General features: G+C 32.7%; 2 protein-coding genes across 2 annotated transcripts in view; one reads left to right on the forward strand and one right to left on the reverse strand.

Annotated features, from left to right (window-relative positions):
• LOC100367703 (centrosome-associated protein 350-like) overlaps positions 1-5,872 on the reverse strand; it is a 33,342-nt gene extending 27,470 nt beyond the window's left edge. The window contains exons 1-4 of the mRNA XM_078006298.2: positions 5,562-5,872; positions 3,894-3,994; positions 2,576-2,610; positions 718-876 (exon numbers count right to left, since the gene is read on the reverse strand). Of these exons, the coding sequence (XP_077862424.2) occupies positions 718-876; positions 2,576-2,610; positions 3,894-3,975 (276 nt within the window). The 5' untranslated portion in view covers positions 3,976-3,994; positions 5,562-5,872. The remainder of the gene's footprint in view (positions 1-717; positions 877-2,575; positions 2,611-3,893; positions 3,995-5,561) is intronic.
• A 97-nt stretch (positions 5,873-5,969) lies between these two features.
• Positions 5,970-16,101, forward strand: LOC100367552 (torsin-1A-like). Its single transcript, XM_002742155.4, has 5 exons — positions 5,970-6,279; positions 9,701-9,966; positions 10,310-10,485; positions 11,897-12,021; positions 14,833-16,101. Exons 1-5 carry the CDS (start codon positions 6,048-6,050, stop codon positions 15,144-15,146), a joined length of 1,113 nt encoding a protein of 370 aa, XP_002742201.2. The 5' UTR covers positions 5,970-6,047; the 3' UTR covers positions 15,147-16,101.
• The last annotated feature ends 1,429 nt before the right edge of the window (positions 16,102-17,530 follow it).

Below are 17,530 nucleotides of genomic sequence, written 5' to 3' on the forward strand. Positions count from 1 at the left end.
TATCTAAAGTAAATGATATTGAATATGTGTACATAACAAATACAATGCAGATATACATTGTAACCTCGTTATAATGAACACCTTCATAAGGAATTTCCTTTATAATGAACACATTGAATATCTCCCACTCATAACAAGCATAATGCTTCACTATAGTGAACACTTCACTCATTGTATGTTTCCAAAAAAGTTTGTTACAACAAGGTCACAGTGTGAAGTGAGTTAGTGCAGTTGTACATATGCACACAAACCTCATTTTATTTTATGCTTGATCATTAAAATCTGAAATATTTTGACACACCTCAGTCATTTACATAAGCACATTCGAAAAAAACAATAAAGTACTGTAAAATACTTTTATTTTCGCTTGGAATTAATTTTCGCTGAAGAAATGATTCAGTGAAAATAAAATCCAGCGAATAAATCTTTTTTCCTATATTTTACATTCAACTTGTCAAAAATTAAAATAAATTCCGTACAAAACCTCCAAAATATATTTTACAGTACCTAAGTATACTAGCTGTATTTTTTAAATGAGTACAACTATCCCCTCACACCAGGCTTTTAACCAGTCATATGTCTGACTGGCATTTTAGACAGGCACAACCACATTTTAATTGGGCACAAAAAAGGTTTCTTAAACCTGTCCATATATAATCAACAAAAATATAAGTCTATGTTTTAATTTGATAAAATTTTAGATCTTGCTGTACACACCTTATAACCTTTGTTTGTCCCCAATTCAACGGTTGGCACGCGGTCAACAGCAACATTACGCTCTGTATTTGTATATTTTTTTGTTTCTTGGCTAAGAGGTGAATACGGTTCTGTCCTGTGAGTTTCAGCATCTTCTAGTCTTCTTTCTGCTCTTCGTAACTGTGGAAAAATGTCACAGTGGAAATTCATAATGAGAAACCGGGTTTAAATTTTCTCATGTTGTATTTCTATATCATTTTACTCATAGTTAAAAGTATCTGAAGCTAATTGAATGAAATCATATGTATGCTGTCTTTTCTACAATCAATAAAATGAAACTATTACTGTAAAACTATTAATTTTCACTGACATTTAATTTCCCTATCTTCATGTTTTGAGCATATTCACTGTGTTTTAATTTCACAAATTTAGCAAGAAAACAATAAGTTTTATTGTTATTTTCATGTAGATTTAATTTAGCGGATATTACTTTTCTGCAAAAATAGCAAAATTAAAACCCAGTGAATAATTAATGCATTTACAATACTTTGATATTGCTGACTTTTTATTAAGACATCTTCACACTTTATCTCTTTGCATCAAACTACATCAAAGAAAGTAGTTACATTTATTAATACAAGTGATCTGTGTACAATATTATCCATATATCATATTGTAATATTGACTTAGCACCATATATCACAATGTTTTTTTATGTTCACTGTACTAAACACAGCAAAAGTACAATCCACAGCGGTAACTCGGCTGCCCCAAGTACTGTGATTTACTAGACAAGATTACTTCAATCTAATCAAATTTTAATGTTTTTGTCTTATTCCAACTTTCAGCAATACAAGTAAATACTGAACCAGGATATAACCATTGGTTGAATACATTTCTAATTACTACATTGTAAGTTCTTTTTATTTCATGTCAGGACAAGCTCACACTAAGTCATTATACATATGTACATTACACTAGTGTATCAACAAGACGCAACTGAAAAAGAATATCTTGTAATTAACAACTAATTAATTAATGAAAAATAATTAACACTTCAATTAACATGTATGAGCATGAATGTAAGACTATCTTTGTAAAAGTGAAATATACACGTCTATAAACAGAGATGGAGTGATCCAGATCATAACCACTAATCAGTGTCACAAAGGCAGATCAAAATTGGAAGTTGCATGTTTGTCCTGAACAACCAATTTTATCATGCAGCAACCAAATGTGGAAATTGATTGCCCATTGAGACCTCCATCAAACCAAATAAAGAAATCACACTATTACATAGTCCAATGTAGTATTATCTAGTGTCTACATTTTTGTTGTAAAAAACAGTTTAATTCAATTTGTTGAGCAGTTGTTTGAAATGACAGATCCACCATGATGTCAGTGCCACCAAAAATTATTCAGGTGGCATTGATGTTCAAAAGGTTAAACACAAAGTTTTATTGGACAATTATACTTTTATTTGGACAGAAGTTTGTGGTTTTACCACTGGAGGACATGTTTTTTTTTTCAATTTCTACCCCTGCTACAATAAATGAGATGCAGCAAAGTTAAAAATGGTTTCTCTGAATGAGTACAATCCATCAAATTAAATTATTTTTTTCAGGGGATATGTTAGGACTTAAATAAAAGTTTATCTGGCTGAAAGTAGCTGATCTCTCATTTGTATAACACATCACATGATCAGGCTGGTTAGTCTGACTATTGATTCAGGTCAAAACAGCAATGTGTTCCATTTCATTGTTGATTTATTTAATCCTAAATTGCATTTTAGATAAGGTTGCATGACAAGTGTAAACAACAACAAGATATTGACAGCATTTGCTCTAAAACAAAATAACAACAAATACAAAGAACTTACGTCTGATTTGGCTTCTCTCATATGGTGCCAGAGATCTGATAAAAAGAAAGTCATAGAAATTATGATACTGTAAATGTTAGCATATAACTAATTATAACAATGTGATAAAAAAAAAAATGTTTATTTTCAAAACAGTTTGACAGTATAGTGACTACAATGCATGTTCAATTTCTCTGAAAAGATGAAGAGCAGAGAAAACTAAACAGTTACAGATATTAGAGTAAAATGTTAGCAAAAGGATACTTTATAAACAAGTTCTGATACATGTATCATGCTATGCAACTAAGTATGTATGTTGATATTGTGATACAATGCACAATGACTTTATTACAGCGGGCACAAATGAGATAACTATCAATTTCCGATAACCCAATCAACTTCCCTCAGACAGTTGAAGCGATCGCAAATTCATCAAATAATTATTTTTGTTTAGTCAAGACAATGTTGCAATATGAAAACAAAAAAAAACTTAGCCATAGTATGTGCCTAGACAATTCGATCATTTGAGAACGCCAACGAAAAAGTCATGGAGATCACTATATAGGTCACCAGACTGTGACAACATTCATCATGTCACTGATCAACACTTGCTCACAATCTTCTGTTTCAATGTTGCCCCGAAAATGTTCTATTAATCGTGACACATACATTTACATTTAAAAACAGCAGCAAACAACGCTGTTATTTTATCAACCGGTGTGAACAACCAATATTCGCAAAACAGTCACTGTGCATTTGCGCAAAATGGAAACAAATACATGTACAACAGACTATTGATATAATACGTATTTGCATTTATACAATTCATACATTTGGTTGTTGTCAAACTATTTGTTTTACATTAGTAAAATCATGGAAATGTTCACAACTCAATGTGTTTTCTACATTCAAGAGTAAGATGGTGGTAATTCTTATTTGGACAAAATGCATAAAGGCTACATCAAAATTATGGGTTATATTTCCCAGTTGAGTACTCCACAAAAAATATTTTAATAAATAACAATACCGTAATAAATGAATTCTTTTTGTGTTTTGCCATATCCAAAAAATTTATGGGAAAGTAAATGTATAAAAATTAAGTTGGTTGAGCGCAAAGTATACTGCATAGCAATATAAAATAATTTTGACTTGAGTTCTAAATATAGGGACTCAAGATATATTCCATTGTGAAAGCCCTCAAATTATCAATGATTTCTAGCAGTAATAGTACAGTAAACATCATATTATTATGTACATGTAAATCTACATGCAAAATTAAAAACTGAGTTGAAAAACTGAAATTTAATTGTGTGGTTAAATTGAATTAATTGCAACCTACCATCGTATTTTTCAAAAGGTGACGGCCCTCGTTGAATCAACACTGGTTCAGTTATCCGTCTACCTTTTACTGTGTGCGACATAGCTTAAATTATAGGAAAACTGGAAAAGACAAAACAAGATATAGACTCAACAGTACATACATTGCATATTTTCTTTATTTTGTTCTACGTATCAGTTTGTGACATGAATTAAATCCCCTTTAGCTATTTATAGACAAACTGTACAGAAATGCAGGTATAGGCAATCCCTGTTATAAAGCTGAAAACTGATGGGAGCTATGGAAACTCTCGTATTATATACCCACCAAACACATATACAGTAACTGCCATCTGCTTAATATTTACTCCCCAATGAATTAGCAGCTTTATAATCTACTGTTTCATCTTGTATGCACATACATGTAAATTTAATACAGTTATCAGACTGGAAATAAATTATGATTCTATCTACTCAGTGATCTAATGTAACAACAACACCACACATGTGACTTGCATTAACTAAATTATGCAACATCAATCAACAATAATATTCATCTACAGTGTACCATCCACACTGAGAATAATTATATAGCAGACAACTTATTTAACAGCCTGTCTTTGATTTACAATAAAATTACTACTAATTAATTGAATTAGATTACAATGAATGCAAGAGAATCATTACACAACTACAGCAATAATAGCAAATTTTGCATTACAAAATAATTAGCAGTTCTGTTGTACTAAAACTCAAGATTCGGTAATTCAATTGACTTATTTTGCCAAAAGTTGATTTTGATAGAAGCATAAAATTACACATTTATAGTTATGTTAAATAGTAATTAAGATCAGAAAAAACTTCAATATGTACAATTCTGAATAAATGAAACTTGAATGCAGCATGCAGAAATACTCTGATCTGAATGAATACCTAACATACAGGCACAATAGTGAGCGGCCAGGTGATCTATGGCGCCCATTGCAGCAAAACACGTCTGGGCATACGTGTTTAGGCATGCCCTCTCTGGACTAACTAATATTTGAAGACCTCCGACAAAATAAATCAATTTTACATGAAATTATATTATATATCCTAAGAACATCGTATGACTCACTGAACAAACCAACGGTAAAACTGCGGAATTTTGGTTCTGCAGAAAAAATAACAAATGTCAACAAATAAATTCTACTCCGACGTGATTACCGGCGCCCGCCTAAAGCTATCTCGATCTGGAGCCCGAATGAGTGAAAAGGAATGACTTACACATGAGTCATATGCCGTGGCAGTTATTTCAGTATGAGTTACAGCAATACAAATATGATAACAAATGAAAGCATACATGAATCACAAGCACCTCTCTCACAGTCACCCCGAAATCACCGGTAGGTCCCGCGACCGCGGTAACGAGCTGACACATGAAAATAAGTTTTATGCAACCAATAACGATGATTTATATTTATAAACAAATTATTTTGTAAGAAGTAAAAACAAACACCGTTATGCAGTTTTGATATTCAGGTTGATCGCTCATACACACAATATATGCGCTTCAATCGGTGGAATCACAGGAACAAAATATAGCGGTAGCCATTTTGAACATCCCGATGCAGCTCGAATTAGTAAATTAATTAATGATCGATCGCAACACAGTCAGCTAACTATTCCTTGCAATAAACACTGAACTTACCTCTAAAATGATAATAAATCGATGAATTCCACGGATACGTAGAAATGAGTCCCTAAACGCGAAATATCCTGGAGAAAACAACGGTACATCAAAACGTCGCCATATTGAAAAGTTTGTTAAGTCGCTTATGTTGTTTCTCAACTCCAATTAGGCCACACCTGACTGAAATGTCGAGAAAACAATGCGCGAGCGCAACTTTCAAAAAAGTGCTTATAAAACTGCCATGATGAGTTTTGTGTACAAACTTCACAACTACAACAGTAACTCTTATTTACTAATAATGCGATTTGTTAAAATAGCTAGTAGTTCACTTGTAAAACAAGGGCTAACATGTTTTATTAGTGGAGTAATGTGTAAACAACAAACAATTGCATGTCAAAGGTTAAATTTGATAAATTTTATCAGGAAATGAAGAGTTCCACGATGGTGATGATGTCAGAATGTTTGTTGTGATTGCAATATTGTTCATTTGAATTGTTTTACACGATGTATTCACTTTCACGTAACCACGAGCATTGTATTATCAGCTTAAAATCCGCCAGCTTTGTTATTTTACTTGTATTCAGTGTAATTTTACAAGTAAATTCAGAACCGTTCACTGCTGGACTCAGCGCTTTTGGAGCGGCTGGCCTGGCGGCATTTTATACTGTTGCTGACAGGTTATGGTGTAATTTTAAAGAATGCTGTACAGAAAAATACATCCCAGCTAACATCACAAGTAAGTTTGGCACTTGTTTTCTCCGCGTTCGCTATATGTAAATTTTAAAAAAAAATCTAAATACAACTATTAAAGTTTACTTAACCCTCTTCTTACCGACGCCATAAAATACCATGTGAAAAATGGAAACCTATTTTCCCAGCATACATTTCGCACTAACTAGCCAAGACTTTTTGTGTAATTTCAACCAATTTCAATTGTCAAGTACTGCCTTTTAAGTAATCAAATTGACATTAAACTTTGTTTTCCATTTAGAATAGAATATTGTCTTCTCATTTCATGAAATTCAGACACATAAATTAAATTGTACGATTAGAGGAGGGTTAAAAAAATATGCTAATTACGATAAACATGACAGCTGTGAATTTTGTTAATAAATCATGAAACCAGAGATAAAAGTGAACTTTCCTAAAAGAGTAAGTCATGGTTTATCAAGTAACTATGCTACTTGAGAATTTGAATTTGGGGGGTCCAAAAAAATGTTACCCCCCAAAATATGGTTTTGTATGGCTTGGGGTGTTTCCAGTCTAAAATCAATTATATGGTATTTTATGCGTTCAGATTGTGCAGAACATAGGGCATTTATCTTATGGCATTATATGGCTACAGTAATAATTAAAGATATGGTACTTTATGGTTTCAAAAGGAATAAGTACTCAGCCAGATAATATGGGTTTTTATGGATTGGGAAAGGAAATCATTGGTCCATAAAATACCATGTTATGGTAAAATATGGTTTGGGGAATACACGTTTATTTTATCATAACCTCAGGACCACAAAATATGGTACTTTATGGTTTCAGAAGGAATAAGTATTCTGCCAGACAATATGGGTTTTTATGGCTTGGGAAAGGAAATCATTGGACCATAAATACCATGTTATGGTAAAATATGGCTTCAGGTTTTTATTTGAGAAAATATAATTACCTAAATGCGACGATCAAATTCTGTTAAACTCTGAATAATTTTGAAACTCAAAATGATGTCAACAGATTTAGCATTTACATGTATTGCCCGTGTAGTAACCTTTTCGTGGGCTAAAACAGCTGTCATTTTGAACATGTTAATTATCTTCATTTGTTTATAGACTAGTGGCACTAGAAGAATTTGTTTATCAAAAGAAATGAACATTTCTACAGTTTGACCACTGATATATTTTGGCTAAAGAAAAACTAAGTATAAATATGATAAACAAAAACGTCTGGACAGATAGAAGCAAAAATATGTCATTAGTCCAAACAGATTTGCACCTGTGTATCAAATTTTAATGAAATCTTGATGGTATAGTAACACATGGTTTAGTGAACTCTGACACCATATATTACCATAAAATTTTAAATCTGAAGCCATAATATACCATTTCACAATCAAGTATCATATAAAATGCCATAAATTACCATATTCAATCCAAGTGTAACAAATTTTACCATAAAAAAACATAATGTTCATAATAGCAGATACCATAATAAACCATAAATCCATACCAACAGCAATATGGTCCAATCCATAAAAAGCCATGTGTGATTTTTTAGTGATGACTAGAAAAATACCTTTCGTGTATTTCATAAAAGTAGTATAATACATAAAGGACATCATAATAGATATAATGCATACAAGAAGTTGTAAGAATATTCCATAATCTAAAGTTCGGGAGATGTAAAACCAAAAGAGACAATGTGCAAAAATGGCTATGGTATTTTAAGGTATCAGGCAAAAATGCCCTCTATTTTCACAAGGTTTTTTATGGTGTTGGTAGGATAACACAAAATATATATTGGCTAAAAGAGGGTTAATCACTTCAAGTTGTAACAATTTTCATAATACTGTGGATTTATTATGTTCATGTGATACAAAATGAGCAGCTCTGTACACTAGGTGCATTGACCAGTTTCTTGCCTTCAGATCACAAAAGCAATAGCATTAAATTTATTATCATTATCACCACAGGTGATTGCAAACTTATCATGTAACTCTGATTATCTGAAACTATTACAAAAAACATACAACATGTTTACAAGCTTTCAATCTGCTCATTTAAATTTCCACCTGAAACGAATTGTCAAGTTTCATTAAAGTGTTTTTTTTCATTAAAATCCAATTGAGACAACTGGATATTGGGTACTATAAGTCACATGCTTTTCTATGATGGAACACAAAGCCAATCATGTACATGTACCAATACTGTACCCTGTTCATTTTCGAGTTTCCCACTGCATACATGCAAACAGGTTCGTCTCTTTCATATCAGGAACTATATCCAACAGCAATTATTCTAATTTATCAACCACAGTTATTTATAAATATTTTATAATTAGGCCTCAAAAATGGAAACTGCTTTTCTGAAAGCGCTGTATGGTGTAATAAAATTATCATTATTATTATTATTATTATAACATTGTGAAAAATTGAGGTATTTTTTCAGAGTTGTATAGAAAATTGAAACATACATGTATAACTGTAGCATAGACTTTTAAAGTATTTCATTTACTTTTCTATAAATTTTGCCTTGAGAATTCATGGCGTGTAGTACACTGGAGTCAACAAACCTAAATATTTATAAACTAAAATGATAACTTCATTTTAGTTTATAAACTTGTATGAGCTCATGTAGTGGCATAGATTTCTGTTTGATTGATGCATTAGTGCTTCATAGATTGGAGAGGGGTGCCAGCCTGAGCTTAGCCAATCAAATCATCTCATTTGGATTTTAATGGGACTGATTTAAAATGAAAACAGTTTTTATAATTTTATAAGAATTTACACATGCCTATACAAATATAAGCCCCAGCTCACTGATACACTTTCCATGAAGCACAGTTCTGTGCTTTTTATGTATTACCAATATCTGCATATAAATAGTGGTAAAGTTTTTGGTTTATAGAAAACACTAAAAATAGGAAAGAGCATTCATAAACAAAAATATTGTTTATAATTATAAAGTATATTAATTGTCATCCAGTATAGATTATTTATCACCTTTTAAATATGTTATCTTTTAATTTAATATAAAGCTTGTGTAGTTACTATTTATTCACACTCATTCATTTATTTATTCATTCATTCATTCATTCATTCATTCATTCATTCATTCATTTAGACAGTGAATTTCGTGAAGGTTTGTTATAAAGATTTATAAAATACTTATACAATATTTATCTCATGCTTCATTCAAATATGTCATTTAGGAAAGCCAATCACCCATGAGCCTTTGCAAGTTTCTTTCAATCATTGGCTGAGGACTGCCTTGCATTCGGTAATGCATTATGATTGGTCAAGTTGTTTTCAACCGTCATTTGAAATTTATGAGTAATTTATCAATATTTTATATAAAAAAATATTCATGTTTTCATGAAGTTCTCTGTACAATTTTCTGTCATGCTTTTTATTTTCATAATTATTTATTTATTTATTTATTTTCCAGGTCTTTCCATGGATTTACAGCAGAAAGTGTATGGACAGCATTTGGTGCAGACAGTGGTTTTAAATACAATTCAGGGTCATGTGACCAACCCCAACCCCACAAAATCCTTAGTGCTATCATTCCATGGATGGACTGGTGGAGGGAAAAACTTTGTGAGTCATATTATTGCTGATAATATCTACATGAATGGTATGGACAGCAAGTACGTCCACTTGTTTGTTGCGACATTGCATTTCCCGCACAAAAAGGACATTGACCATTACAAGGTAATATTGCCCTCTTGTGGCTGATAAAGATTTTTCTTTGTTTTTATTGGTACATTTGTTCAAATCAGGCCAATTAGTTTTCAAAGGTATTCATGTTTGTACCATTTTCAACGATATTGACATCAACTTCAAGTGCTACATGACATAAGGACTCACCATACCAATATTCAAGTTTGTTCAAAATAACTTTTTCATCGATGTCTGATTTAGGTTTAAGGGCGATGGTCATCCCGTTTAATCCTCGGTTAAAATACATTGTTTGTTTAGATGAAAATTGAACACGTACTGCATGATGACCATTGCCCTTTAACCCTACTAAGATGAAATATATTTGATTACATAGGATCAGTTGATTTCCTGGATCAAGGGCAATGTGACTCAATGTCAAAGACAGTTGTTTATATTTGATGAAATGGACAAAATGCACCCAGGATTAATCGACGTACTCAAACCCTTTCTTGATCATTATCCGGAAATAGATGGAGTTGATTACAGGAAAAACATATTTATATTCCTGAGGTAAGCCTACAAAATTTCATAGAATGGGAAAACACAAACAGAATGATTGATTGTGAGGTGTGTGGGTATACCTAGTATTAAGGATCTAGCTACGACTTCAACTCATCTTGAGACATACCCTATCGTGACTCCTTGAAAGTAGAGACACACACCCTTAAAACATGTTCTTCTCCTATAGTATTTTACTGAAAGGCAGACACTTTTAGGACTTCACCTCCTCTTATTCCTAAATAAAACCTTAAGACTTTAATTTCTCATATCCCTGAAAGATAGAGCCATGCTTATAGGACTTGATTCTCCCATATCTTTGTGACATGCCCTTTAAACTGTCCTTTTTCTATTCTTCAAAGGTAAAACTTTACTTCATATTTTCAAAAGATAGGAACACATACTGTAAATGCATTAATTTTTCACTGGGTTTTAATTTCACTATTTTTGCTAATGGGTAAAATTTGCTTATAAAGTAAATCTTTCCTTGACACATTTGTAAAATTAAATCACAGTGAATATGCTCAAAACATCAAAATAAGGAAATTAGCTGTCAGTTAAATAAATGGTTTTACAGTAATGTGATTAAGCTGTATCTTTAACTGGTTGATTATACCAGACATTATGCAGGCCTGGTGTCTCGGAAATGGTGTAGAAGCTAGAAATGGCTCTCCAGAACACTGTGATGAAAGAAATTATGGGAGCTATGCTATTATCTGTTTTACCAGTAAAAACTAAAAATTGACTTGATTTATTTGTTGAGTCCAAAATTATGGTTCATTTCCAGAAATATTGAAGAATATACAAAAAAGTCCAAACAAATTGGGCAGCAAATACATGTAGTTAAAATCACTTCAAAATATGTACATGTATGGCAGAGAGATAATTAGGATCTTGATTTGAACGAGTGGAGTACTATAAAATACTATTTTACCTGGAATTAATTTTCGCTGAAAAGTCCTTTTGGGCACTTTTATGGAATTTATTTTCACTGATTTTTGATTAGTTGTTGAATGTGAAATATAGGAAAAAAAGGTTTATTCCCTGGATTTTATTTTCACTAAATCATCCTCTTCAGTAAAAATAGCGAAAATAAATTCCAAGCATAAGTATTTTACAGTAATCACTCATCTTACCTTTTCACCACCAGTTCCCTTTTTTATCACAAATTCACAAAATAGTCCCACTTATAGTCTGCACTTTCTTTCAGAAGACAAAAATAGCCAAATTTTTTGAGTAAACTGAAAATTTACTGAAATTTTGTTGGCTCCAAAATTAGGGTTCATTTCCAGAAATATTGAAGAATATAAAAAAAAGTACAGAAAAACTTGGTCGAGAAAATCTGGTGTTGAAAAGGTTAAAAAGTAAGACCTGATTATTGATATGCCTGGTCTGAATAATTCAAATTGATTTTGCATTATAGTAATACTGCTGGTAATGACATAACAGTGAAAACTTTGGAAAATTGGAAACAAGGACATGATAGGAAAGACATTACTGTTAAAGAGATGGATCAGCTTCTGAATGTGAATGCTTTTAATGAAGCAGGTAAGATAGTCAAATATGTCAATAAAGTAAATATTACCTTGTTTAATCAATAAATGTCTCTCGAATGATCAATGTGCTCTGATATCAGTTCTATAGTTTCATTGTATCTTGGGAGATAATTATGATTATGTGCAATAATTTTTTGGGTGATTGTTCATTCAGTTTTATTGCTTTATCTGTAATGAAATGAAAGTATAAAAGTTAGCTTGTCTGTCTGTCATTGTTGTTGTTAGTCCCCGTTCGGACGCAGTCCGAAAACGGGGACTTATGTTTTGCCCTGTGTGCGTCCGTCCGTGCGTCCGTGCGTCCGTGATCACCTGTATCTCGAACATGCATGGACCGATTAAGTTCAAACTTCACTCATACATCACACATTATATGGGACATATGCACATGCATTTTTTTCATGATCCGATTAACGATAGCCGAATAGCGGCCATTTTAAGGCCGAAAATGCATCAAAATCGAACATTTTCACCATTCCGGACCCGGATCTCAGTTATGCATGGACGGATTTTGTTCAAATTTGGTACATACATTAAACATAATAGGACCTTGATGCACGTCATTTTTTTTTTTGGATCGGGTTCGAAATGGCCGACTGGCGGCCATTTTGTTTTAAAGAATTCAGTTCTGGATCCGTATCTGAGACACGCTTGGATTGATCGAGTTCAAACTTCACACACACAAGGTACATCATGTCACAAATATGTATGTGCATTTGTTTCATGATCTCATTAACGATAGCCAAATGGCGGCCGCTTTAAGGCCGAAAATGCATTGAAATCGCACATTTTCACCATTCCGGACCCGGATCTCAGTTATGCATGGACGGATTTCATTCAAATTTGGTACATACATTAAACATAATAGGACCTTGATGCACGTCATTTTTTTTTTCGGATCAAGTTCGAAATAGCCGACTGGCGGCCATTTTGTTTTAAAGAATTCAGTTCTGGATCCGTATCAGAGACATGCTTGGATTGATCGAGTTCAAACTTCACACACACAAGGTACATCATGTCACAAATATGTATGTGCATTTGTTTCATGATCTCATTAACGATAGCCAAATGGCGGCCGCTTTAAGGCCGAAAATGCATTGAAATCGCACATTTTCACCATTCCGGACCCGTATCTCAGTTATGCATGGATGGATTTTGTTCAAATTTGGTACATACATTAAACATAATAGGACCTTGATGCACGTCTTTTTTTTTTCCGGATCAAGTTCGAAATGGCCGACTGGCGGCCATTTTGTTAAAGAATTCAGTTCTGGATCCGTATCCAAGACATGTCTGGATTGATCAAGTTCAAACTTCACACACACATGGTACATCATGTCACAAATAGATATGTGCCTTTGTTTCATGATCTGCTTAACAATAGCGAAATGATTGCCATTTTAAGGCCGAAAATGCATCAAAATCGCGTATTTTCACAATTCCAGAACGAGATCTCAGTCATGCATGGATGGATTTTGTTCAGATTTAGCACAATGTGTTGTACATATGCAGGTGCATTTCGGTCATGATCTGCTTTGAATGTATATGTAACTCAAATATGAACGGAACGGGGACGTGTCATTGACAATGACTTGTTGTTGTTGTTGTCGTTGTCGTCGTCGTTGTTGTTAACAATTTCAGAATAACTCAAGTCATTTTTCTAAGATCTGACCCAGACCAGACTGTATAGAATCAGTCAACTTATAATTGAGGTGCTGTACTATGTTGGTGCGTCTGTCACATATATTGTTGGAGATATTGGTGAAAATCTACATTGGTTTAACATTGGCCTTACTTGATCAAAAATTGTATTTAATATGCTGTATACGCCTATAATATACATATATATTGCTCATATTGAATAGTGTGGTGTTTAACTGTAGCTCTTCAAGATATGCTACTGTAGTAAGTATGGTGTTGTATAAATCACCACCCGTCCAAAAATTTGACTAGTAGATGTACTCTTCCCACCACATTTTGGTCAGTATTGAATGTTGATCATTTTCGCTTATTTATGTTATTGTTTGAAAGCTTGTTATCAGTATCTGTTACAGGTATATTCTATGAGGGACAGTTTATGTAGTATTAATTTATAGGACATTGATATTTTTTTTTTTCTGTGACTTGCATTATGTATATGATGTATTATAAATTTGTGTATCTCATTCTAAATTGCCTAAAACTAAGTAGATATGTTTCTCTTTCAAGATTGGTCGTTATGTGGGAAAGGCTTCCATAGTCATGCTATGTTTGTTTTTTTTTTTCTTACTTTTTCTGTTACCATCATATCTGCACTCAATACAAGTACATTGCATGATGGGTATGTATCTCATCTACCAATAAAAATAACATAGCACCAAACCACCTACACATTTGGACACTGGACATACACCTAAAAATGATGCTTAGTAACGAATTTTATTTCACAGTGCTGTGTTTGATACGTATATTGGTGCTGTTCATGTGATTCAATTCTTGTATAAGTTTACTACATTAAATTCAATTTGCTGTTTATACATTGTTATTTCATTGTTTTACTTCAATATAGAAGCCAGCAGAGTTTGCATTGTTTATTAGATTAGATTCACCACCAGTTCCCCTTCAGAAGATTGGGACATCAATTTTTTGAGTAAAAACTGAAAATTGACTCAAATTTTGTCTGTTGGCTCCAAAAATGGAGTTCTTTTCCAAAAATACTGAAGAATATGAGAAAAAAATGCCAAATAATTTGGGCAAGAAAGTCTGGCAGTGAAAAGATTGATAATAATAAAAGTATTAAATCATTCAATATGCTTGTATTTTGCAGGAGGATTATGGCACAGTAACCTTATTGAAAAACATTTGATTGACTTTTTTGTTCCGTTTTTGCCTCTGGAAAGGCAGCATATCAAAGAATGCATAAAGGATGACTTGAAAGAAAAACGGTTAGTTGAAAAAATCCAGCGAAGACTAGGACAAAGTGAAATAGATTCAGTCATTACAGAAATTGCAAATGAACTTCAGTATTTTCCCGATGAGCATAAGGTATATTCTAAGTCTGGATGCAAGAGAGTCTCACAAAAAGTTGATCTTGTTGTCGGAGAGATGTTGGGATTTTTGCAACTAAGGAACACTTTATAGTGCCTTTGCACATTGCAACACACTGTGTAATGCTTTATTTTAGCTGGAATTTTTGCTGAAAAGACTATTTCTACAGCGAAAATAGCAAAAATTAATTCTAACTGAAAATAAAGTATTTTACGGTATATATATGTCAACTTTCTGCTAAGTGATAGGAAAGCAGTACATTGTATTTACAATTCTATACTTATCTCAGATTGTGATCTTGAACCATGATCCATTGCAGCTGTAAATCTTAAAACTAATGTAGCACTTAGATTCATTGCAAAATACATAACTGTACATAAAGTACATTGTCAATAGTAAAAAAATATTATGAAAGCCACCTTACAGTATTTGCTATATAGAAGAAGCACATCTCCAACTGAAGCGCATTTAAACCCAAAATAGCATGTGTTGTATAATGAATCATTAAAATGCATCTTATCCCCCTATAGAAACTTTTAATGTTCATCAGTGCATACACTTCTAATAGAGAAAATATGGTAATTTGGGCAAATGATAAGTTATAATATACTTTAAGAATTGACATAACATTTTTGAAAACATTTTGAGTGTTTACAAATATGAATTTCTAAAACTTAATATTATTCAGAGATTATTTATTTAAAGAAAAATTTATCTTGATTGAAAATGGGTTTGTTTTGTGTATATTGTATATTGATTGTTGTATGTCCATTAGCAATATGTTTGTGTTATGATATATATATTAGAAAGGGTTCTTTCTTTCAGTGGTTATGATAAAGGTTATAAACCAAACAACACATTGTACTGTACATGTATAATTGAATGTTTCCAATAAATCATGTTAAAATAGTCGCTGTATTACATTATCAGAGACTAACATTTTATGATTCAGTTGTATTTTCATTGTTTCCCTTAATTTTACTCATAACAAATAATATATGCTGCAAATGTTTTTTTCTGAAAATAAAAAAAAATGTGTTTGCACATATCTGATTTGTGATGGTATTTGGTGTGTGTTTACATAGGTAATAAAGGGTTGTATTTAGTGTGTGTTTACATAGGTAATAAAGGGTGGTATTTGATGTGTGTTTACATAGGTAATAAAGGGTAGTGTTATGTGTTTACATGGGTAATAAAGGGTGATATTTGATGTGTGTTTACATAGGTAATAAAGGGTGGTATTTGATGCGTGTTTACATAGGTAATAAAGGGTGGTATTTGGTGTGTGTTTACATAGGTAATAAAGGGTGGTATTTGGTGTGTTTACATAGGTAATAGAAGGTGGTATTTGATGTGTGTTTACATAGGCAATAAAGGGTGGTATTTGATACGTGTTTACATAGGTAATAAAGGGTGGTATTTGGTGTGTGTTTACATAGGTAATAAAGGGTGGTATTTGGAGTGTTTACATAGGTAATAAAGGGTGGCATTTAGTGTGTGTTTACATAGGTAATAAAGGGTGGCATTTGGTGTGTGTTTACATAGGTAATAAAGGGTGATATTTGATGTGTGTTTACATAGATAATACAGGGTGGTATTTGGTGTGTTTACATAGATAATAAAGGGTGGTATTTAATGCGTGTTTACATAGGTAATAAAGGGTGGCATTTGGTGTGTGTTTACATAGGTAATAAAGGGTTGTATTTGGTGTGTGTTTACATAGGTAATAAAGGGTGGCATTTGGTGTGTGTTTACATAGGTGATAAAGGGTGATATTTGATGTGTGTTTACATAGGTAATAAAGGGTGGTATTTGATGCGTGTTTACATAGGTAATAAAGGGTGGCATTTGGTGTGTGTTTGCATAGGTAATAAAGGGTTGTATTTGGTGTGTGTTTACATAGGTAATAAAGGGTGGTATATGGTGTGTGTTTACATAGGTAATAAAGGGTGGTATTTGATGCGTGTTTACATAGGTAATAAAGGGTGGCATTTGGTGTGTGTTTGCATAGGTAATAAAGGGTGATATTTGATGTGTGTTTACATAGGTAATAAAGGGTGGTATTTGATGCGTGTTTACATAGGTAATAAAGGGTGGCATTTGGTGTGTGTTTGCATAGGTAATAAAGGGTTGTATTTGGTGTGTGTTTACATAGGTAATAAAGGGTGGCATTTGGTGTGTGTTTGCATAGGTAATAAAGGGTTGTATTTGGTGTGTGTTTACATAGGTGACAAAGGGTGGTATTTGATGTGTGTTTACATAGGTAATAAAGGGTAAGTTCATTTGTGTAACTATTGGATTTTGCAAAGAATTGAAAGATTGAAAATGGACTATAGAGGGCGTTTGTGGGAAACTCGTATCGTTTCCATACAGCTAACATAAACTTTCAAGCAACGTAAGACGAGGTCAAAGCTAAGCGAAGAGCGCCATCTATGTTTAAAACCTGTCTTTGAAATGCAAATTATTGCGCGTTCAGT

This window comes from Saccoglossus kowalevskii, chromosome 17, assembly GCF_978046115.1.
Source record: "Saccoglossus kowalevskii chromosome 17, keSacKowa6.1, whole genome shotgun sequence".
In the NCBI taxonomy this organism is placed as follows: Eukaryota; Metazoa; Hemichordata; class Enteropneusta; family Harrimaniidae; genus Saccoglossus; species Saccoglossus kowalevskii.

Bases quoted from the DNA above. Each gene is read 5' to 3' on its own strand.
- LOC100367552 (XM_002742155.4), top strand. From the start codon at position 6,048: ATGTATTCACTTTCACGTAACCACGAGCATTGTATTATCAGCTTAAAA. The intron at 6,280-9,700 runs GTAAGTTTGGCA...TTTATTTTCCAG, and splicing joins CATCCCAGCTAACATCACAA to GTCTTTCCATGGATTTACAG. The intron at 10,486-11,896 runs GTAAGCCTACAA...TTTGCATTATAG, and splicing joins AACATATTTATATTCCTGAG to TAATACTGCTGGTAATGACA.